The sequence below is a fragment of the Juglans regia genome, chromosome 6 (genome assembly GCF_001411555.2).
Source record: "Juglans regia cultivar Chandler chromosome 6, Walnut 2.0, whole genome shotgun sequence".
Lineage (NCBI taxonomy): Eukaryota > Viridiplantae > Streptophyta > Magnoliopsida > Fagales > Juglandaceae > Juglans > Juglans regia.
In genome coordinates, this window is record NC_049906.1 from 33,378,001 (window position 1) to 33,402,337 (window position 24,337).

The following is a 24,337-nucleotide window of genomic DNA, read 5'->3' on the forward strand; positions in this document are numbered from 1 at the left end:
TATTTTTTAATATTTTTTTTGTTTATTTTTAGTATTGTGTTTGTTTATTTTTTAGTAGTTTTTTTTTAAATAGACAAAAAAAAAAACCTTTAAGAAAACAAAAAGAAATAATGCTTTAACACTGATCAATCGGTACCGTGTTTCATTTCGATAGTTGGTGGACGTATGTACGTAGCATCGTCCATTATTTTCAACTATCACCTCATGATGAAGTAATTCCAACTTGTTTAGAAAGCCGCTTGCAATAATAAGAATTGGACATAGCTAGGGCCTTATTGCATGCATTAACTTGGAAATCAGCAGTACCATAATTAATAACATCGATATATCTAATTGGTAATTGGTATGTGATCTGTGGTGGGTTTGAACTTCATGATCAGGATACATCATGTTTACATTGTTTAGATACAGTTTTATGCTGTACAAGTCTCGCGCATTCCTTAATTTGAAAAATTGTGAGGTCCACATTTTTTTTGTAGGTCTCAGATTTACTCACTATTTTTAAAGAAAGTGTACGAGACTTGCACACTCTAGGATTGTAAATAATATTTCTCTCTCTTTGATCTCTCTCTCTATATATATAATAGGCCGTAGCAAGGAATTAATTATGTGTTTGTTTTTATATATGATCTTTCATTTGGCCTAGCTTGATTTAGGGTTTTGAAATCATGATCAAGCTAGCCTATATATATATATATATATATACATATACATGCACACACACACATATATATATATATATGTGCAGTCAATTGGAGGCTGAAGGAAAAGTCATGTGGGGATGACATAATATATATATGTGTATGTGTGTGTGTATGTATGTATGTATGTATGTATGTATGTCCCAAAATCCATGATATATAAACAAAGGAGTTTGGGGATTAGAAGGGAATATTTGAGAGGATGGAAAAGGAATAATAAGCAGAAGCTTACAAAGGTATATATAATCATCATGTGCATGGAATTAGGGTTTACAATGACAACATGAAAGCAAACAAACAACCCTTTAGAGCTAGCTCATCTCTCATTCTGTCTCTGATCTCTCTCTCTCACACACATTTTTAGGTCTATGGGTCCAGTTAATTAATCAATATATATCAATATATTGACTATTACACCAACCCATTAATTTTATTCACCTGCCAATGAATGATAGAATCACCTATGGGATCATTAGTTTTTCATGGGAGTAAATTGAGCTGATGACAATTGCCACAATTAGGGAAAGCCTACGTACTTATATCTATTTTGGTGGGCTGAAATTAATTCATATATAGCAACTACAGATCAGTCGAAATATAATATTTGTCTTCATAATATATATGAGGGCAGGCATCGATCTATATATATATATATTATATTTATATATAATATGGTTCCGCTCCAATATTATGTATCTAAGACAATTAGAAAAGTATAGGTTTTGAGCATTTTAATATCTTGGGATTAATGTATCTTTTGGAATGTGCAGAGAGAACATTTTTGTAAGTACCAGCTTAATATGTAATTAGTAGTGTTTGTATTAATCCAAAAAACAAATTAAAGAAGCATACAATATACTCAAATGAAGCGCGCAACATGATTGAATCATAGAGTTGATAAATGCTATTCATCATTATGTTATCATGATATGCTTATGTCACATTAGAAGATGATGAAACGACGATAGTTAATAGAATGATGATCAGTAAAACTATATACTTCTTCAAAGTCCTACTTGGCTATTTAATTAGAAAACACATGAAGAAAAGTATTGGATGTTACTCTATTTTCCATAGAAATAAGACTAGCTAGGGGAGGTTTGGATAGTGATCAGCTGAGATGAGATGAGTTGAGATGAAAGTTGAGATTAGTTGAATAAAATATTCTTAGAAAATTTGTTTGAAAATTTGAAAAAGTTGTAATTATTAGATGAGATGAGTTGAGATGATTTTGGTATCCAAACCTCCCCGTTGATCTAATTAAACTTTACTACAAGAAAACAAACACGATGACAACCCTCACATCTTGAAGGAATAGGACAACATGAGTCGCTAGACCAAACATATATGAATAAGAGAGACGAACTGACCTTAATTCTCTACAAGCAGAGAATTAGACCAATGTATCATGTGGCCTTTCCTTAGCTTTAACAAAACACTTAAATACACATTAATTAAGAAATATAAACTACTATTGACAACTGGTCTACTTGTGATCTCTGTCTTCACCAAATGATCAGAAAGCAATTAGATGATCATGAGGTGGGTCTTTGTCTTTACCAAATAATGATGCAAAATAAGAACTATATATAATTGAAGTATTTAGTTTCGAAGCAATGACATGGTTGTATATATACTTTCAATCGTTAAGGGCACCCATTAAAAAAATTATTTCTTATATCATTTTGTTCAATCTTAGTTGTTATGATCTCAAGTTTTTTAGGTAAGCTTATATATGTGTGTGTGTGTGTGTGTTTGGACAAAAGTAACATTTATCCCAACAAATGGCTGTAAAAGTCATACGATAATTAAAAAATGATCAAAAGGAAAATAAAATTAGAAAAATGAGTAGTTTGGAAAATAAATAGTAACATTTAACATTTATTTGAAACCCAAATATATTTTAATTTAGAAGTTTTGAATTTAGATAAATTAAGTACCTTAACTTGTTAGAAATTATTAGTTATCTTGGAGGAGCAAGAAGTGAAGGAGTCGAGGGAAGTAGTTGTATTGACGTTGATGCTACTGACAAAGACAGGCCACATGCAGCTAGGCGCAATGCTTAGGCAATAGGCTAGAGATCAATAACATAGGTAAGGTAAACTTGAGCATCGACCTATTTCTCTAAGCAAGGGATCGCTTCATCATCATATATAGATGTGAACAAGGTGAGCTAGCTAGCTTGACCATCATAGAGTAATAGCCATCAATCGATTGTTTAGTGATTAAGCTGAGTCTCGAGCCAAAGAGAACAATATTGCTAGGAAATCATGGTGAAGTGTGTGTGTGCTTCACAGATACTAAAATGATAAATCTCATGGCTAAAAACTTGATCAAGGAGTAAGATAAAAGGTGAAAGTTTCCCCTCAAAGAGAGAGAGAGAGAGATCAGAGAGAGGAGTTGGCTAAAATCTGTCTTGCAGAAATTTGGTTTCGAAAACCAATGGGTGGACCTAATAATGAAATGTGTTGGGACTGTTTCTTACTCCCTCCTCCTTAATGGTGTACCTCAAAATTGTTTTCACCCAACTAGAGGGCTCAGACAAGGGGATCCACTATCCCTTTACCTTTTCATCATGTGCACAGAGGTTATAAGTTGCATGCTAAACAAGGTTGAAAAATTTGGGATCCTCACTGGTTTACCTATAAGAAGGTAGAAACTATCTATTAATCATTTTTTTTTTTTTTTGTAGATGATATCATCCTATTTTGCAAAGCCAATTTCATTGAGTGGAGCAGACTTTACTACCTGCTAGAATCCTATGAGCTAGCCTTGGTCTAGAGACTAAATAAGGAAAAAAACATCAATATATGTCAGCAAGAACACCATAGAGAACCAAAGGGATTATCACTAGTATTGTAGGGATAAGGGGTACCAATTCATATGAGCAGACTTTACTACTTGCTGGAATCCTATGAGTTAGCCTCAGGCTAGAGACTAAACAAGGAAAAAATATTAATATATATTTCAGCAAGAACACCATATAGGAAACCAAAGGGATTATCACTAGTATTGTAGGGATAAGGGGTACCAATTCATATGAAAAACACCTAGGCCTACCAGCCATAATAGGGAGATCTCGAGCCCACTCTTTCAAAAATATTCTGGACAAGGTGCAAGCTAGGATAACAAACTGGAAGAACAAATTCATCTCCCAAGTAGGTAAAGAAGTACTCATTAAAGCCATCATTCAAGCCATTCCAGCTTACAACATAGGGATCTTCAAGCTACCAAGGCAACTGGTACATGAACTGAACAAAATGGTGGGGAATTTCTAGTGGGAGCAGCAAACACAGGAGCATAAAATACACTGGGTCTAATGGAACCAGTTAAAGAGAGGTAAATGCAAAGGAGGTCTTGGTCTAAGAGACTTTACAAATTTCAATCAGGCTCTCCTAGCAAAACAAAGTTGGAGAATAATCTCTAATCCTGAATCTCTGGCAGCTCAGGTGATAAAAAAGAAGTATTTTCATAAAAAAGGCTTCCTCACAGCCACACTAGGCCAAAATTCTTCTTTTCTTTGGCAAAGTTTTCTGGCGGCCAGACCTTTGCTCAATGAAGGTCTGATATGGAGAATAGGGGATGGGGAAACAACTGGCATTTGGAAGGACATATGGCTTCCCAGGCAGAACACATTAAAGCCCCAAAGCTCTCTCAGATTCATGCATGTTGACACCAAAGTCTCCCTTCTAATTGACAAACCAACAAACCAATGGAAAGAGAACCTGATCTCAACCATGTTCACGAAAGAGGAAGCTGACCTGATCAAAGCAATACAACTAAGTCCTTATCCCAGCTCCGACAGATTACAATTGAGATGCACCACCTTAGGTCAGTTCAGTGTCAAAAGTGCCTATCATCTGCTGACAGAGTTAGATAATCAAAAGCAGGGCCAATCTTCAATTCTCAAAACATCACATGCTCCATGGACAAAACTCTAGAATCTGAACATCCCTAATGCAGCCAAATATTTCCTCTGGAGAGCCTGCCTAAACTCTTCACCTACCCGAGTCAATTTAATGAGAAGGAAAGTCACTGACGATCCTACCTGCCTAATTTGCAAAAAACAACCTGAATCTATTGAACACATCCTATGGGATTGCCCTTCGGCAGGAGATATTTGGGCTCAGAGTACCAGGAAATTACAGAAAGCAAGCCCTTTCTGTCATAATTTTGCAGAGTTAGTGGATGGCTTTGTTGAAGATCTGGAACAAGAGGACTTGATGTCCTTTGCCATTACATCGTGACTCATTTGGAAAAGGAGAAATGACTTGATTTTCAAGGGACTATTCTCTCATCCAACAAATATTAGCCAGCAATCAAGCCAACTGGTGGAAGAGCTACATCAGATTTCACAACAGAAAAGGACACAAACAACCACCTGCCAGGAGCTAACTAAATGGGAAGCTCCACCCAAAGGCAGCCTAAAATTGGATTGGGATTCAGCTATAGACAAAATATCTTGCAAGGTAGGCGTGAAACCAGTCATCAGAGACCAGGAGGGTCAAGTTCTGGCCACCCTCAGAATGAAGCCTGACCTCTACCCTGATCCATTAACAGCAGAGGCCTATGCTGCTCTACAGGCCTCATCATAATGCAAGTCCTCGGGCTACAAAGACATCATCATGGAAGGTGATTCCTTACAGGTTGTACCAGGCCTCAACTCACCAACAGACTCAATCACAGGCAAGTTAATAGTAGATACTAGGAAAACTCTCGACTCTTTCACTCATTGGTCAGCAAGGCATGCTGTTAGAGCAAATAATTTTGTTGCTCAAGCCTTAAGCAAGGATGATCTATGCATCAATGGTTATACCACTTCTTTTGATTCAGTACCAATATATATTCAGGCTCTTGTTTAACAGCAATCAATACATGCCATGGCAATTTCAAAGAGAGAGAGAGAGTTGGACGAGAATGAGTCCGGTTAGAGAGTGACAAGGAGCTCTGAGTGAGGAATATATATGGTCATGTTGAAGAGGAAACCTTATAACTAATTAAATTATTAGAAGGTCTTCGATCCATGAAGAGAAAAAATAGTGTGAAAACCAAAGCTTTTCTAGCTAGCAGATAACGTCCGTACCTAGAAAGAGCAGATAGCTAGAGCTTATTGATAGAATACAGGTACATACATGATCAAAGACTATACATACATACATACATATGTTAAAACCTTTTTTTAAAGCAAAGTAAGAAACCTAATTAATAAGAAAAATACGTATTTTTGTTGTAAGTAAAGATATCCTAAATCTTACCCTATAATTAAGCGGGACATGAGCTATCACATTTAAGGTGCCGTTTGGATAGTGAATTTAGATGAGATGAAAGTTGAATAAAATATTGTTAGAATGTTATTTTTTAATATTATTATTGTTTTGGATTTTGAAAAAATTGAATTGTTTATTATATTTTGTGTGGTAAATTGGAAAAGTTGTAATGATAAGATGAGATGAAATAAAACACTTCTTATATCCAAACCGGAATATATATTTTGCCATCAAATCAAGTCCTATAACTTTGTATTAATTCTATAAAATTTCCTAAATTCTGCTAAAGCCACAAAAAAGATCAGAGCATACTATATAACTGAAAATGGATTATTTTGACATGAAAAATCCTAATAAGATGAATTAATAGAAAGAAAAAAAAGATTGTCTAAAACCTACTACAACAAAAAGTGCTTTCTTGGGCACCTAACTTCGTTGCAAAAACTATCCATCCATAATCATCTCAAATAGTTTTTCCGGAAGAAGTTGCTATGCCGGGGGCTGGACGCAAAATTCTCGACACAAGTTTTTTGTAGTGAAGATCATAATTCGTCCCAAATAGATATTATATATGGTGTTTCATGTTCTAATGCAAAAGACTAAATTATAAGCAGAATAAAGGGTTAGTGAGTTAGATATATTTCATTGAAAAGACTATATTGCGTCGACGTTATTTCACCGTAAATACATTTATAATCGTTGAAAATAGTCAAATGCATTTTAAAATATATTAAACTAACCCCATTAGGCTCCCTAGATTACTCCATTGTGACATTTGGGAAGCAATTGGGGTATTTCATGACCCAAAATCTATTTAAGTACCACTAAAACTTGAGGTGATGATCGTAACAATCAAATCTTCATGATATCCATCCCACTCATGATCATATATAATTAAGAGTGACAATAGATGACACGACTCGTAAACTCAATACGAATACGATCCAAAATTAGCAGGTTTGGATTTGATGTTAACGGGTTTGGGTCAAAACGGGTTGACCCATTAAGACCCGATTAATTAACAGGTTAACCTGCTTAACCCATTAATCTTTTTACTCAAAATTACAATTATATCATTTTTAACTTGAAAACAAAAATACCCTAACCCTATTTTGTATTTCCTAACTCTCTCTCAATTCTCACGAGTCATGACCGTCTCCCACACTTTCTCTGGATTGTAATTTTCGTGTTTTTATTATTTGGATTTGTAATTTTAGACTTATGTAGTTAGTTTTATATTTTTGGAATATATATATTGTGATTTTAACTGAAATTATGTTAATCAGATCAAATGGATTATTTGGATCAATTCAACCCATTTACATAAACGGGTTGAAACAAGTTGTGTCGTGTCGATATATTTTTAATTAATTCATAACAGGTCAAAACGGATCAGGTCGTGTCGTGTAAACCAATTATTTTAACAAGTCGTGTTAGGGTTTGGAAATGTGACCCATTAAGCTTAACGGGTCATATTTGAGTTTACCCATATCGTATAATATATACGACTTAACATAACACGAACACGACCCATTAACACGATTTGCCACCCCTACTTGATATAACCAATATTTTAAATTTCGTTAAGGTGATAATTCCAATTTAAATATTGGAATAAAATATTTTAGTATCGGTGCGTTATGGTATACCATTTCGAGATTAGCTATATATATATATATATATATGGAAGAATAGAATATTTCTAAAATAAATATACGTTAAAAATATTAAAAAAAGTAAATTTCAAAAGATAATTTTAAAAGTAATGAGATTTTAAAAAATGATGGCACATATTTTAAAACTACAAAAAAATTGAAATTATATAAAGCCTTTTTAGATTTTTTAAATCACATAAATGACATTTAGATTTGAAATTTACAAAAATGTTATCTAAACACAAGAAAAATTAAAAAGTTGCCATTAAAATCGGGATGTAAATCGGTCCGGTTTGGTCTAGGGGGTGATGGACCAAAAGTTTTGGTCCATATTTTCCCCAGATCGGACTGGACTGAACATCCCTAAGGATCGGACCGGTAGCTATCGGTCTGGTCCAATTTTTTTTTTTCTTTTTAAAAAAAAATTAATAAAAAATTTTATTTAAAATACTAAATTAAAATTACGTGATTTATTAATGTGGATAATGTAATTAACTCAATAAAAAATTATTTTATATGGCCAATGATAATAAATTAGATAAAAATTACATTCTTAACTTTTATAATTACTATATAATTAGTTAATTGATATTATACATTAGTTAATTGATAGAATATTAATTTGTTAATAACATATTTAAAATTTTATATTTTTAATGGTGATAAGTTAGATAGGTTAGATGAAAGTTATATAATTAATTATACAATTATTATATACATAATATGTATTTTTTAAATTCAATCAGTCCGGTCCGGTCCGATGTGGGAAACCCTTGGACCCCATCGGATCGGGAACGGACAAAAAAGTCTCAGTCCTCTATTTCAGGAATTGAGACCAATCGGTCTTGGTCTCGGGTCGGTCTGATCCGGTCGGTTTCTCCGATCTGAACTGACCAACTTTGACCCCTAGGATATATAATATACCGTGTACTACACGAAAACATAACTCAAAACTACACATATAACTAGAATTCTATATGTGGAAAATACTTACAAACTGAAAATATTTCCAAAATCACCAATCACATTACTTTGCATGTAGTAATTACAATCTTTTGCCTTTTACTAAAAGGAAATGAATAATTTTATTGTTCATCTTTTGTCTTCCCCATTCACACATGCAATCTTAATTAAAAATTGTTCATCAAGTGATTGACATATGAAATTAGTATTTAACATCCTATGACGGATATATGATGACAAAAAAATTAAACTGAATCATGGAATCTAATTGGTCTTGAGTCATTAAGATTTTGGTTTAATTATTTATCTACATATGAGGGTAAGAGCCGGGGAGGTTTGAATTGTAAGTTAAGATGAGATGATTTGAGATGAAAATTTAAAGTTGAAAAAAATATTAATTTTTTAATATTTTGAATTTTGAAAAAAATAAATTATTTATTATATTTTGTATATAAATTAAAATAAATTATAATAATCGAACTAGACGATATAAATGTTTTTTTATCCGCCTAAAGTAAGAGGGGAGAGAGAGATAGAGACAGAGAGGGAGAGAGAGGCGAAGATAGTGGGGGTGAAAGTTTGAAACAATCGTAGATTAGTCACTGATCAGATCTTCTATCTCTTGTATATTTTAACCCGTCGTCTCCGGGGAAGTAAAACAAATTGCTTAATAAATTTTTGTAGTTTTGCGTGTATTGACTTAAGAGAAGAGAGAGAAGAGGAGTGAGAGAGGGAGGGCCTCTGTTGGAGTACTGTCATTTTCCTATATATACTCTCGAGGTAGTAAGAACACAGACCAAAATCTTTCTCCTTCTCAATCTTTTCCAATCTATTTCCATTGTTTATTTGCAACACCACGCATCCTCCCTCTCTCTCGATCTCTTTTCCTGCTGAGGAGGATGTCTGTTTCTTGAAGAAGAAGAAGAAGAAGAAGAGGAGAAAAAGAGTCTTCCTTTCCCATCTATATACCTTTTTTTCTCTTACACCACACCTTCTTCGATCTTTTTCTTTCCCCTCTTCTTTTTCCTACCCCTGAGCATAGCTAAAGGTTTATTTGGGTTTGTCTGGGTGTGAGCTTTTTCCCCTTGAATTCTATTTAATTGGAGGAGGGTTTCAGTACTTTGCGTCAGAACCAGCACCAGCTTGAGAGAACTTCTTCTTCTGAGAAAAAAATGTTCCGGAAAGACAATATTTTTGAAGAACCTTCTTTGCATCCGATTCCTGATCTTTCACTGCACATAAGTCCTCCAAAGAGTGCCCCTTCATCGATTTGCACTGGAACGCATGAAGGGGATTCGAGCTTCGATATTTGGCGAAAAGATGACAGCCTAAAATCCCACAGCGACAGTTCCATCAGAGACAGCAGTACTCAAGCTGAGACCGAGCTTTCTCTATCAAACCCCACATGTGGTTTGGAGGCTGAGAGTCCATGGAGAAGAAACTTCTGCACTGGTGGGGAAGAAGCTCAAGCATTAAGGCATATAAATCATGGGATTTCATCAGTACCGTTTGATCATGTTCCGGAGGGAGTCAAACCCATAAAAGGAATTCCTGTGTTCTCTTCTTTGGATCATTTTAAAGAGAGGGATAAGTTTTGCTTCAACCAAATGGCATATCCATCTTGTGCTTCTACTCGCTCTTCTGCTTCCTTCAGTCCTTTTGGTGCTGGGGGTTTTGAACCTGCAGTGTCAAGGTATAATGGGATAACCATGGAGAATCTAAGAGCCCAACAGTTTCAATATCTGCAACAACACCAATATGCTGTTGGGGCCTCGGATTTCTCAAATGGCTTCATAAGATCAAGATTTATGCCAAAACTGCAGAGTAGGAGGAATATGAGGGCACCGAGAATGCGCTGGACAAGTTCTCTCCATGCTCGGTTTGTTCATGCTGTGGAGCTCCTTGGTGGCCATGAAAGTACATATAGTTCTTTTTCTCTCTCTCTCTCTCTCTCAACTATTTCCTTAACTGCTACTTACAGATACTCATATCTTATGATTTGTTTCCATCTTGGGTTTTCTCTTTAATCTTTGCTTATATTTTTTGCTACTAGGGGCTACTCCAAAGTCAGTTTTAGAGCTAATGGATGTCAAAGATCTTACTCTTGCTCATGTCAAGAGCCATTTACAGGTACTGATGAAAAAAAAAAACACTCATCTTCCTCTCATTTACACATCACAGAAAACCAAAAAATAACACACTCCTCCTGTTCAAGATCCCTCTCCCTCTCTGGCTCTCTCTCTCTCTCTCTCTCTCGCTCGCTCGTGCCTGTAGGGGTGCGGTGAAGAACTTATCCGTATGGCACAAGAGCCGATGAATGCAGTGAATGAATGAATATTGAACAGTTGAGTCTGTTCTTTATGGAACAGGACAACTTCTACTTTTAAGGAGAGAGAAAGAAAGAGAAAAAGTAGCCATCATTTCTCAATAATAGAAGCAATTACTGACCTTACCAAACATCAACCTCGTGGCCATTAAAGAAACCATGAAAATCCAGAAAGCGAAGCATCTGATTTGATTTGATTTATTTTTTTGACTGAGATATTATTATTATATATTGTTTTCCCATCTGAGCAGTATACTTCATTAATTTTATCTTTATTTTTGTCTAGCCATTTAATTTATTGGTTTTCTTTGTTTTATATTTTTTCTTTTTTTATGCCTAAGCAGATGTATCGAACTGTTAAGAACACTGACAAACCTGCTGCTTCCTCAGGTATTTCATATTGCTTAGCCCCTTCTTTTTCCCTTATTAATTCCATGATTTCCGCTACACGTTCGAATTACAAAAGATTCTGATCTCCTTTTGCTTTATGCTTGCCTTTTACATTTCTAGCAACGTACATGTAATTTACACATGCACCTTTATTATATTTCATTAGAAATAAACCCAAAATATAATTGAGAATGTGCATGTGTCATGTGCTGCATGTATGTATGTATGTATTATCATGTATATGCATGCACCTTCAAGAATTACATATTTTAAAGGGGAAAAAAAAACACAAGAATACGTACTAAGCTTCCTCATCGGATGCTTTGCTATATAATTCTTTGTTTGAATTAGGATGCATTGAGATTAGCTCAAATGTCAACGACATACCAAGTCAATATAAAAAAGATGAAAAACTCCGAAGAACGAAGAATTATTTTTCATGTAGATTATAACGAGCTTTATATTCGATCTGAATATGTCTGTGGTTTGCATGTATCAGATGGATCTGGGGATGAAGATTTCTTGAACACAACGCCGACTGATCTACAGCAAAATGAGAACTGTGATCTGCTCAATCAAAGAAGAGATAATTCATCAAATGCGGCTTTAGAACATGAAATGGGATACCCTTCTAATCCCTGGAGTAACTCTTCCAGGTAATGATCATCTCTCTCTCTCTCTCTCTCTCTCTCTCTCTGTGGTATTGTTTGGGTTGCTTGTACTTTCGAGGCTGTACTTTATGTTCAATGCATGAATACTTTTAGCTAGCATGGGAGATCTCAAAACTTTTAGCTTGCAGCTTTCGCTTTTCATTTGCTTTCTTTCTCTGTTTTGCTACTCACAATCAATGCGGCCTTGCATCAACTTTCTTAATTATATTATATGTTCAGAAAAGAAAAAAAACAAATAAAACATCCTTGGAACTAGTTGAAATTAATTACAAGCTATCTGTGTCCATAACGATATTAATTATTTGCGACTACTATAAGCATGCCCTATATTAGGTCCCTATATATAGATAACAAGGCAATTACTTTATTGTTTTTTCCTTCCACATTCATTGAGTTTCTGTAGCTTGATCAGTACTACTTTTATTAATTCCAGCTTACCCTCATAAAACATCAGCTAAAGCTGCTGCATGCATGCAGTACTACTACGCCTCTTCTACTTTAGATAACATGATTTACCAATAAACGAAGAGTAATATATATATATATATATATATATATATATATAAAAGAACTGCTACATATACAAATGGATTATTATATAAAATAAATTTACAAATTGATGTATGTGACTTTTATGAAATCCGTTAGATCTACTTTATAATAAAAATAGTTTTACAATCTAACGTACTATATAAATATTTTCCTATATATATATATTGAATTAAAATAAATATGTAAAGCCAGATCATACTAATTATACTGATTTTTAATATCTCTAGCGCATGATGGATCACAAATTAATAACTGTTAAGAGTTATACCTGATCTAATCTCATGAAACATATATGCATGCATTTGGTCTGCATATATGCATGTATTTATGAACTCATGTACTCGACACCATCTGCATGCATTAATATTGCTTCAACTTCCGGCTTTAATATATAGTCTTAAAAATTAGAAATTTGCTATGGGGATTCTAGCTAGCTAGCTAGCTAGCTCTTTCAAGTGTAGTGCATGCATGGGTCGTCAAGCTTTTATAATTATGAAAATCATTAATACATGTTAGCTAGGAAAGCTATTTTCTTTTATTAATTAGATGAATAAGTAGTACTAAGACCTACCCACCTTAATTAATTTTGCATATATAATGAAAAACAATACTATAATTCACTAGGTATATACGTACGCGAGTACAATATTAATTAATAATTAATCTAGAGTACTCTCATGATAGCATGCTTGGCCTTGAATTATGCTGAAGGCTTCAACCAACCTCCATTAATCAAATTAAAGCTCTTTTAGATGACACTATATACGTACTATGTGGTATATTTTATCGATCTCAAGTTAGCTATATTTCTCCAATCACTACAAGAAAAATGCTCAGTTGTAGCCAAGCGTTATTTCCTGCGAAATGACTATTTTCTGCCAAATAGTCATTTTTATGCATATTATTCATCACAAATATTTATCATTTTTCTTGTAGTGAATATTGCATCCATGGTGGTCATACAGTAAATCTATGACAGTTTAAGATAGCAAAAATGGGTAAGACAGAAGAAGAATCTCTTGGCCTAAGTTCTCACATTCCATGATCATTTAAATCCAACTTCGCCTGAGGTTCAGTACTACATAGTACTACTCGTCTAGCTCATTTAAATCTTCGCTTATAATAAATAAACATTTAGATTAATCTAACGCTTGCAGTCTATCCCAACTCTATATAAACAGATCGAATATTTAATTATATAACTAGTGGCCATGCGTTCTCCATTTTAAGATCCATGCCATGGCTTTATATTAATATTTACACTATTATTAGTGAAACATATAATTCATAAGATCTAGAAGCTAGGGAAAATAGCCTCTAACATATAATTCATAAAGAAAGATTAAAACCACGCTTTCATTCCACTAAATGATCAGGTGGCATTACTCATCAACCTTTATGTTTCTCTTTAAAAAGAATTAAAAAGATAGACTTAAGGGTAATGAAAGTGTCATATATACTTTCTTTGTAGCTCTGAATATGATGGCATGGTTTGAAAAAAGATGCAAACGAACTCCCTCTTAATATATATGTGAATTAATATATATGCAGAAGGCTTTCAAAATTGGTTTTCGTTTTAGAAACTAGTTTTGAAACAAAAGCTTATAACACCATGACCCCGGATTGAATATAGAAATTAAAGGTACTATCGAATGAGATTTCATATTAATAGTTGTGAGAAGAAATGCGTGTGGTTTATAAATAAGATTTGAATACGGTCTAATTATGATTTTGATTAGTTCTTTAGTTTGAAGTATAAGGGCCAATATTAGAGATAATTTGACGAGAAATTCAATATAGATTTAAGCCTTGTTTAGGGAATGAGATCAGATAAGAAATCTATGAATAGTAGTAAAATGATTTGTGAATAATAATAAAATGGTTTGAATTTAGATTTTTTATTGGGTTTTGGGAAATGAGAGAAAAAAAAATTGAATAAAAAATTATAAAGTTCAAATATTGTTATAATATAATTTTTTTTGAAATTCGATAAAGTTGAATTATTTTTTGTATGTTTTGTTTGATATTTTGAAAAGGTTGTAAGGATTAGGTAATGATTAAATGAGAATTTTGAAAATTTGAAATTAAAAAATATTTGTGTTTGAATGATGTTTGAAAATGAGATGAGATGAGTTCCCAAACTAGGTCTTAAAATGAAGGATATTATAGCACCCTGGTTTGAGTATGGAAGTTTCCTGGATGCAACTTTCCCATTTCCTAGTCAAGAAAAGTTCTTGAGGCTTACAATGATCTTAAAGAACTTTAGTTATAATATTAATTAATCCTTTTATAGTATATAAATGAGAAGTGTTATAAACATAAAGGGATTATACAAAAGTAAACTCAACAAGTGACATGGTTTCTCGTCATCTGTTAGATCTACATTATAATAAAAGTAATTTTACAATCTAATGTAATACATCAAGCCATGTCACTTTGTGGGTTTATTTTTGTATAATCATTTTGTGTCTAAAGTATTTCTCTATATTATAAGTTCCATATGTGACTTAGGTTTCTCTTGGATCATTGTCGACCAAAGTGAAAAAAAAAAAAAAATCTTAACAAAAATAGTTTTAAAGCTGGTTTTTATTGGGTGAAACCAATTGGAATTTGCACAAAAGGCAAGAAAATTAATTGGGAGATTCATAGAAGAAAGAAAATTGAGCCTCCCAATACAAGATCGCATGTGACGCAGCAGTTGGCCGAGTATTATATGAGTGATTAGTCTTCAAAGTCAACATAGTACTAGTAAATCCTTGTGGCATTAAGAAGCTATGGAATGACTTGGAGTTTCATGAGAACATCAAAGATTTGAATGAAAATGATTAAATCTCGTACAAGGTGGGAGGATTGTGATGCTATCACATGAGTGTTAAGCTCCAATTAGTTATTTACTAGGCAAAACAAAATGTATAAATGATTCTACAATTCTTCATTAATCATAACTTTGATTCTTCATTTTGGTCTAGTGCTATAGGACAACTATCGCTCAAATGACGAGTGGGTTTGTGATGTCCCTTTCCCTTGTGCCACCCATAGATGGGAGAGGCTTGGTCTTAAGGTGGGGGTTAAATGAGGACAATTGGCTATAATTTCTTTTCTAGCTTGGAACCAATTATAAAGTTATGATCTACTTATAAACACTCCTTATTTTTGCTAGTCTAAGTTTAGCAACAGTTTTTTAGTGGCTTTTTGTTTAACTTGTGTTTGAAGAGAAGGTAAGTTTGGATATTAAGGTATGACTTTTGGATTGATGATGGTTTAGTGTTTACATTAGTACTTTTTGGTATTAGTGATGGACTAGCTCAGTATGAGTGGGTAGTGGCAGGAAGTTTCCCCAATCGAGGATTGAGTAAAGTTAATGAATAACTAGCAAAGCATACGATGTCTCGTGGGTTTCTAGGGTAATGCTATATATAGTCTTGAAATGTATAGTCCCCATGTACACCATTTGAAAAAAAGTGAGGGTCATCATTAAAAAAATAATTTTTTCATATGGATTTCAGATTTATCTATTTTTTTCAAAGGGAGTATGCCGGGACTGTACACTCCAAGACTACAAATATTATTTCTCAGGTTTCTAACCCACCCATAAATTTCTCGCCCGCAGAGATATATATATATATACACACACTACATATATATATATAAGGATTTTATTCATTTTTGCCCTAGTTTCTTACTTCATTTAGGCCGCCAGTCAAATGTTTACTCTTCTTTTCCTCAAATTCTTCATTTCATTTTCTTTATGTCAATAGCTTTCTCATCTCGTGCACTTTAATATAGTTCTCAACTTGCTTGATTGATTTTGGTTCTGCACGGCCTTCTGCTTCACTCATCACCATTGGTCCACCATGACTCCTCTTCCTAGCCTTTTCCTTCGTCGAAATTATCGTTCATTGGTAAACAATGTTCTTTCTTCATCTCTCTACCTCTAATCTGGCTTATCTGTCTCTTTGCTTCTCTCACACTGTTTATCGATAGGTCTCTTGAATCTAATCTTGATTTTTAGCCTTCATAGGCCATTTTTAGTCACTGATCAGGTCTTAATTGTTTCTATTAAGGGAGGGGGTAGCTAGCAAGCCGACTAGAGATCTAGCAATGGTGTTTGGAGATGAATTCTTTGATAGATTTGGGCTTACCAATTATAAAATCATAAAATTCATATAAAAGTATTAAGAGTGTTTTATATAAAATCATAAACTTCATACCAATTATAAAATTAATTAGTATTAAATTCATATGTGATGAGACCTTTAAACTTGCAAAATTTGTGAGGTGAGTTCTGATGAGGATAATGAGCATTTAGAATTCAGATTACGATTCAACAATTTATGATTTGGGAGAGAATCGATCGATGATGATGTGCCTTCACAAAGAATAATAGAGTACTTTAATTTAGGGCCAATCTCAGATCCTGATCTAGATCAATCATTACATACGATATTTTACTAGTTTTGTAATTTTAATCTCTATCATTGACGTCTTCAATGCTAAATACTCTGTTAAATCACATCTATATATATATATAATATATCATGCACTTTCAAATTCAAATATTAATTATCATCTTATTATATTAGTATGTGCTTAATTATAAGCACGTACAATATTGACTTTAAACTTACAAATAATCATAAATTAACGCGGACATGGTACGTAACATCTTTACCATTGAATAGGAAATACAGGAAATCAAGTTTAGAATCAACCTATATATATATATATATATGTATGTATGTATGTGTATATATATATATATATATATATAGAGCATGCATGGGGAAGAACTTAGGTACGTTGGTTTCCGGCCGGGCGGGTGTGTCGGTTGGTTGGCTATAGATTCAAATCTCATGCGAACCTTTACAAGAGTGGAAGTAGCTAGGAGATAGCTAGGGGAGAGGCCGGAGAAGGAATGGTTGAAGAAGGATATTATATATACTCTCTAGTACTGCATGTACGTCTACGTAGCCTACCAAAACAAATTAGGAGATATACATCTATTATAAGGAGATCTAAAGCATTCTTGCAAGAGATTAATCTCGTCCTCATGTGACTGAACTCTTAATGCTTTCCAGCCTCGTAGATTCTGACTTAGGGATACTAATTGGCTAGAATTGGGCGCTATTTTTACTTGCTTTTCCTAGCACTTGTTTAATTGTATGACAACGTCCTAGGAATCGATCGAGCAGGGCTTGCATGCATGCTTGCGTCGACATGCACTCATGATGGGTGGCGCCGAAAAAGTGTTAAATTAATTGAAGGATTTCTTTGGTACTGCTGCAAGCTGCTGCTGCTTTCTTTCCATTGAACTGAAAAGTGTAAGGCATGTGAACATATGCTCTTTTGCCTCAATCCCCCACCATCTTTACACGTGTGACAGCTAATGATCTTTCTTGACATGCATGCAGTACGTACAACTTTGGTAAAAGAAAAAGAAAGGGTTTTGTTACTTTTGTACAACTTTAACATTGCAGTACATACATTATAACATGATCGATCTGGTTCATGTTGTGATTCTAATGTGTTCATTGATTGGAAAGTATAATTAGTAGCTAGCTAGGAACTACATATAATTGATACAATCCTCCTGACCGTGTTCTTCTTTAGCTAGCTAGCTTACCTTCAAATGCTATATATATATATATAAAAGGGTCATAGAAAGTTCATGATGTGCGACCTGGAAATCGGCATTTTATAACATTTTAGGGTTTTGTGCTGAGTATATGTACATGATCACAACCAGGCCGTCAGGTAGCTATATGTATTAGTACCCCTAAAATCATGAGTACTACAACTGGAGAGATTACTGCATGCAGGAATTAGGAATGAATTTAAACTTTTTCTCGAGCTAGCCTAGCTAGCTAGCTTCATCCATTCACACTTCTGCTAGCTAGCTGCTAGCATGGGTCTATCTCTTTACTCTTTAGTAATTAATAAAATGTACAAGATAAGTACTATGAGTACTGGATTTGTTTGATATCTGATCAGTACGTAGGAGCAATTCTATGCATGACCCCAAATAGCAATATTATGTGAGGCTTTGCTAGCTAGCTTGGTTTTACAGTCTGTTGCATTTCTTTTCTACTTGTCTAGCTAGCAAGACTTAACAAGCATAGATAGATAGATAGATAGATATATATATCTCTACAAGAAAATTACTTATTTGTAACTAGTTATTTTCTGTCAAAATGATTATTTTCTATCAAAATGAGTTTATTTTCGTCGTAAATAATCATTATCGTCACAAATAATTCGTCATAAATATTCTTTTTTCTTGTAATGATATAGTACATGAATAATTGTACATTGAATTAATTATATTAATAGGCGGCTTTGAATTTGCCAGCCTACGTTATTATTATTGAAACTTTTTTAGGCTGAGGATTAATGAAGAATATGATCACTGGCCTCCATTTTATGGATTTTATTAATGTAAAGAGTGATGCTCTGTCGGAGTTTTTGGACAAAATCATTGAAGAATATTAATTAATTTTCTTACGAAATTGTTGCAGTGGAGGGTCATGGGTGCAAGCCAGTTCGAGAAATCTGGATACAATAAGACCAGAAATGCTGCCATCTCAACTAAGAATATCTGGAGACCAATTTGAGGTAGCTAGCTAGCGACCTAATTAATGCTAGATCATATTTAATGATACTTTTAACATTAAGCAATTAATTTATATATATTCCCTAGCCTGCAAGGAATCATGTGCATGCTTATATATTATAAACTATCATCTGCATGCATGCCCAAGCACCCTCAAACAAGACATACATGTCGGCCATGAATCATGTATACATGATGATCATGATCTTTAATGCATCATGTCTTACCATACACTCAAGCGCCTGCCTTTTGTTTTATATAATTATAGTTTGGTTTAGAACTTTTAAATGATATAAGATAACTCCACTTTGATGAGTTATGCATAAAATCTCCCAAGATCGTTTTATACAAATCTGGTTCTGTTTTAGTACTATATATATATATATATATATATATATTCTTTTTAACAAATGGTTGCTTTTTTGAGTGCTTTTGTGACCTAAAATTAACTGATATAAGTTTCTAAACTCCTGGCTGCAGGTAAGTGATCATCATTTTGCCCAATCAAGAAACTTCACAAGATCAAGTTTTGATCACCTCAAGAATCCTAGCTTGGAGTTCACTTTAGGGAGGCCCGACTGGCACAACAATGATCAACACGACTAATTTCAATTAATGGTATGGCCATATATAATTATTGTTTTAGTATTTCCAAGATAAGGAAATAGGGGCAGGAAAAAGCAGTACTAATATATAATATTAATATAGGTAGTACTACAGTTAGTGATCAGCCACTAAGAAAAATGATGATCATGATCTCTCTATAAGTTTTTTTTTTTTTTTTTTTGGGTTTATCTTCTTGATCTCCTGTAACTTGCTTTGAAATCTGTAAATACTTCTTCATGTGCTAAAAGCTGCTCATGATGGTTGTGAGGTGATGTGAATCAGTAAATTTCAAGAATGAAGCTGCAAAAAGCAGAAGAAAAGAAAAGAAGAAAAAAAAAAGAGGAAGGAATCAGTACTTATAATGGTGCATTATATAGCTTTTATTCTCTCATGATCTTTTTCAGTGCCCTCCTCTCTATCTCTTCAATCTGTGGGGTCATTTCAAGTGATAAGTGTGTGAAATCTTGACTTTTATGGTCTGATCTTTTGTTTCTTATGGTCATTAAGAGATTCATGTCTGATTTGAAGTTTCATTTTGGGACCAAGAATAATATTTTATAATAAGCTAAAAGGGAATAAGTTAATAAAGTTCTAGTAGTACTGATCAGCATGCATGCTGTAAAGACATGAACATGCATGGAGGCCGCCGAGTGGGGGGAATAATATTACAATTTGATCTGTTGTTCACATGTAAACCACATTAATTACTTTTTGATAAAATCTGCTGATCTAATTTACGTGTAAGACACATCGATCATGGTGTTGCTTTTGGGGCACTGATCAGTACAGCTTTGCTTGATACCGCCATTAAAATTTCTGTCACGATTGCGGGGTGCACTATGACCCACATCTAATTATTTTAAACCTTACTGTTTGAACAACAATGACAGAAATACACACACATATATATATATATATATATATATATATATATGTATGACCTTACGTGCAAAGCACGTATTTCCTATTGAAAGTGTTACTGCATTTCTAATATGATAGATAAGAATTTTAAGATGTATATCAATTAAAACAATACATGATAAATGTAAAGATAATCATAAATTTATGTAAAAAATTTTACAAGTTATTATAAATATATTTAAAAAAAATGAAGAAAACAAAAAATGTAAAATTATTGAACACATAACAAATCTAATATTTAAAATTAACTAATTATATTGAAATCATAATAGGAGATGCATTGCATGCTCCACTCATTATAAGACCAATTAGACATGTACATAATAATAATAATAATAATAACAACAACAACAACAATAATAATAATAATAATAAATGAAAAAAAATAAGATAATAATTTTTAATTTTTTCAAAAAACTACATAGATGTAAGCGTTATTGGAATGATAAAATGTAAAAAGAGTGTATTAATTTGAAATTTAAAAAAGTATAATTTTTTTTTCAAATGAAAATATTATTAATTTAAAAAGTGATTTATTATCATTCATGATTATGAGAAATAATATGAAGACAATTTGTTTTTTTTTTTAATTGATATCCTATAGTAATAAAATATTATTCTTTAAATTTAAAGATAGTATTTTTATTTTTTAACTTAAATATAATATTGTTATTCTTTTTAAATCTGGAATTGTAATATCGACCTTAGAAAATAAAAACATGTTCTTACCAAAATAATTTTTAAAGGATAAAAAGTGTTATTAATACTTTTAAAAATAATTTTAAAAATGCATTAAAAAATAGATTAATATGGAATATTTTTCAAATAATATTATATGCGAAAATATACTATTATTTTAAAATCTAATAAGAAATATAAAAAAAAATTCCTAAGTTTTTAATTTGTTCCACAAAAGTTTGATAAACAAAAATCTTCAATTGAGATTATTTGTAAGATATTAATATTATTATTATTATTATTATTATATTCTAATTCATATTAGAAGAACAAAAAATCCAGTTGTATTTTTAAACATGAATTAGAGGATAATAACGTAATTGTGCAAATGAGGACAAAAGCATAATTATCCACATGGGCTGCGATAAAACCAGTAAAACAAAAAAAGAAAACGGAAGAAAAATGGATGAACAAAAGTTACTGTTTATCATTGTTTCAAATTGATAATCACTTTTAATAATAGAATAGATATAGAAAATGTATTAGCCGTAAAAAAATTAAAATAAATTCATAAATTATTAATATTATTTAATATGATTGGTTATATTATAAATTATGCCAATCACTTGATATATATATATATAGGAAAATACTATTTTTACCGCTAGTTTCTACCATTAATTTTTACCACTGTGAATTTTTTATTTTTTTATTTTTTTATTAATTTTTTTTACTTAATGATTAAGTAAGTATTTTTTAATAATATTATGATTTTTTTATTTTTAAAAATATATTTAAATGTGTTAAAAAATACATATAAAAAATACAAAAAAAAATTCATCCTAAAATAACTAGCGGGAGCCCCAGCGGGAGCTCCCAACGGTGAGAGTAGCACTGCTCATATATATATATATATATATATATATATATTAATATTATATGTGTGTGTCATGAATGATATGACTATATATCATGATCAGAAATCTACGACAGTACGTAGTAGCTAGCTAGCTAGCTTTGATCTTAAGTGGAGCATATATATATTCTGATCAGCAAGATAGCAACTTCATGACCAGTTTATGTCTATTTCATTAATTATTAGATCTTGGCAAGAATATATTAATAAAAAATAATATAATCTTCCATCTCCTTATGGTACCTGTACATGTAGTACACATATATGAACTTTCATGGGAAAGTTTTGAAGGAAAGTTTAGGCCATGAAACTATCTTACAGATCATGAAATGTAGGGTATTGGCCCATCACGAAACTGTTAATCACGTGGCTAGCCACCGATCAACATAAAATGTCTGCCTTATAATTTATTTCACACCGGATGAGTTTAAAAACTATTTTCACACCGGCCAATAAAATCGCGACATATAGGCATCTCAAACTCCATCCTCTTGCACAGGGCAACACCAGACCGTTCTCTCTCTTTCCCCCTCTCAAACACTATTTCCTGAACTCTCTCTCTCCCAGACGTTCTCTCTATTCTCTCCTTCTCCTTTCCTCATGCTAACGGAAGCCCACTCAACACAACATCGACGAAAGTTCTAACGTCGACGAGCCCCACCTGCACTCATATTCAACGCCGACGAAAGGCAAAAAAAAAAATTTTGAAACTCATTTTTTGTGCGATTTTTGTCATTGCGATTTGTGTTGGTCTGTTTGGTCCTCTCAACTGTTGTGCAATTTCCTTTATTGCTATCAATGTTGGTCTGTTTGGTCTTCTCATCTGTTGTGCGATTTCATATATTGAAGGATATATGAGAAACAATAAAATATTACAACACTTCATTCTTAGTAGGAACTTTTTGCAAACACTTGGTGCCCATGGTCATTTGATAATTAATATTTGAGTTTGCTCCATGATTATGATAATGTTGCATGGTCCTTTGACAAACTCCATATACATTATGCCTCATTTTGGATTTGTGTTCATGATCTCCGCTAGGTGGCATCAATTCTAATGTTGTTCAAAAAATTAGGGACTTTGTGGGGCTAGTTGAAGATATGGATCTTGGTGATGAGAAAGGGGTTTGGTGTGAGTATTTACTTATCCTGGTTTACCTGGATGAATGTAAACCTCTTCCAAGGGGCAAGAATATCTCATTGGGTATTGTAATAATATGCAGCATAGAGAATGCCAAAATGATGATTTCATTTATATTGATAGATATTTATATACAATGTATATAAGAGAGATTATATACAGCTAAGCATGTGAGATTATAAGAGAGATTATATGGCAAGAGCATCATCTCGATTTTGTAAAGGTAGAATGCTTGAATCATGATGATCTCTTGATATGCTCTGATACTCTTCTTTGCTATCACTTTTGCTTGTTGTTTTGTTGTGTTGCTGAGTATAATATGCTTAACAACTCCCCTCAAAATAATATGTTATTTAATATTTATCTATCGATACCTGTGTTTTGGACTTTACTTAGACATTGTAGAGTATAGTATGCTTTACCATTTGGTTGGTTATAAATTAATGGATTGAATATATAATAAGTAGCTTATAAATAAATGGATTGACTTATTTGTTTGTTTGCAGCAATATAGAGATTAGTGGAGGAGACACCATGTCTAGCTTACGGTCTATGAGGGTAGGAGATGAAAGAATCTCGGGACAAAAATCGCTATGTTATTGCGGCATTCCCTCCAAAATGCGGATGTTAAGCAACCCAAGAAATTTTGGTTGGCGGTTTTTCAATTGTCCAAATTATAAGGATAAAAAACAGTGTGGCTTTTTTGAATGGCTTGATCTTAAAATGGAACTACCAGATTGTTATAAACGAACCTTGGAATTAACACATCGAAGAAATAAAAGGATAGTATCTGAATATGCAAGAATTGAACACATGAAATTCTAATCGATGAAGAAAAAGTACAAATGTGCCTTGATTGCATCTTGAATTGTATTTATTGTGTTATTTCTTAGTTTGAAATTTAATGAGCCTTCATGCTCAATAAATCATTTAATACTAC

General features: G+C 32.8%; 1 protein-coding gene across 1 annotated transcript; it reads left to right on the forward strand.

Annotated features, from left to right (window-relative positions):
- Positions 1-9,283: 9,283 nt before the first annotated feature.
- Positions 9,284-20,261, forward strand: LOC109003534 (transcription repressor KAN1-like). Its single transcript, XM_018981703.2, has 6 exons — positions 9,284-10,503; positions 10,640-10,716; positions 11,257-11,302; positions 11,802-11,958; positions 19,041-19,137; positions 19,616-20,261. Exons 1-6 carry the CDS (start codon positions 9,759-9,761, stop codon positions 19,739-19,741), a joined length of 1,248 nt encoding a protein of 415 aa, XP_018837248.1. The 5' UTR covers positions 9,284-9,758; the 3' UTR covers positions 19,742-20,261.
- The last annotated feature ends 4,076 nt before the right edge of the window (positions 20,262-24,337 follow it).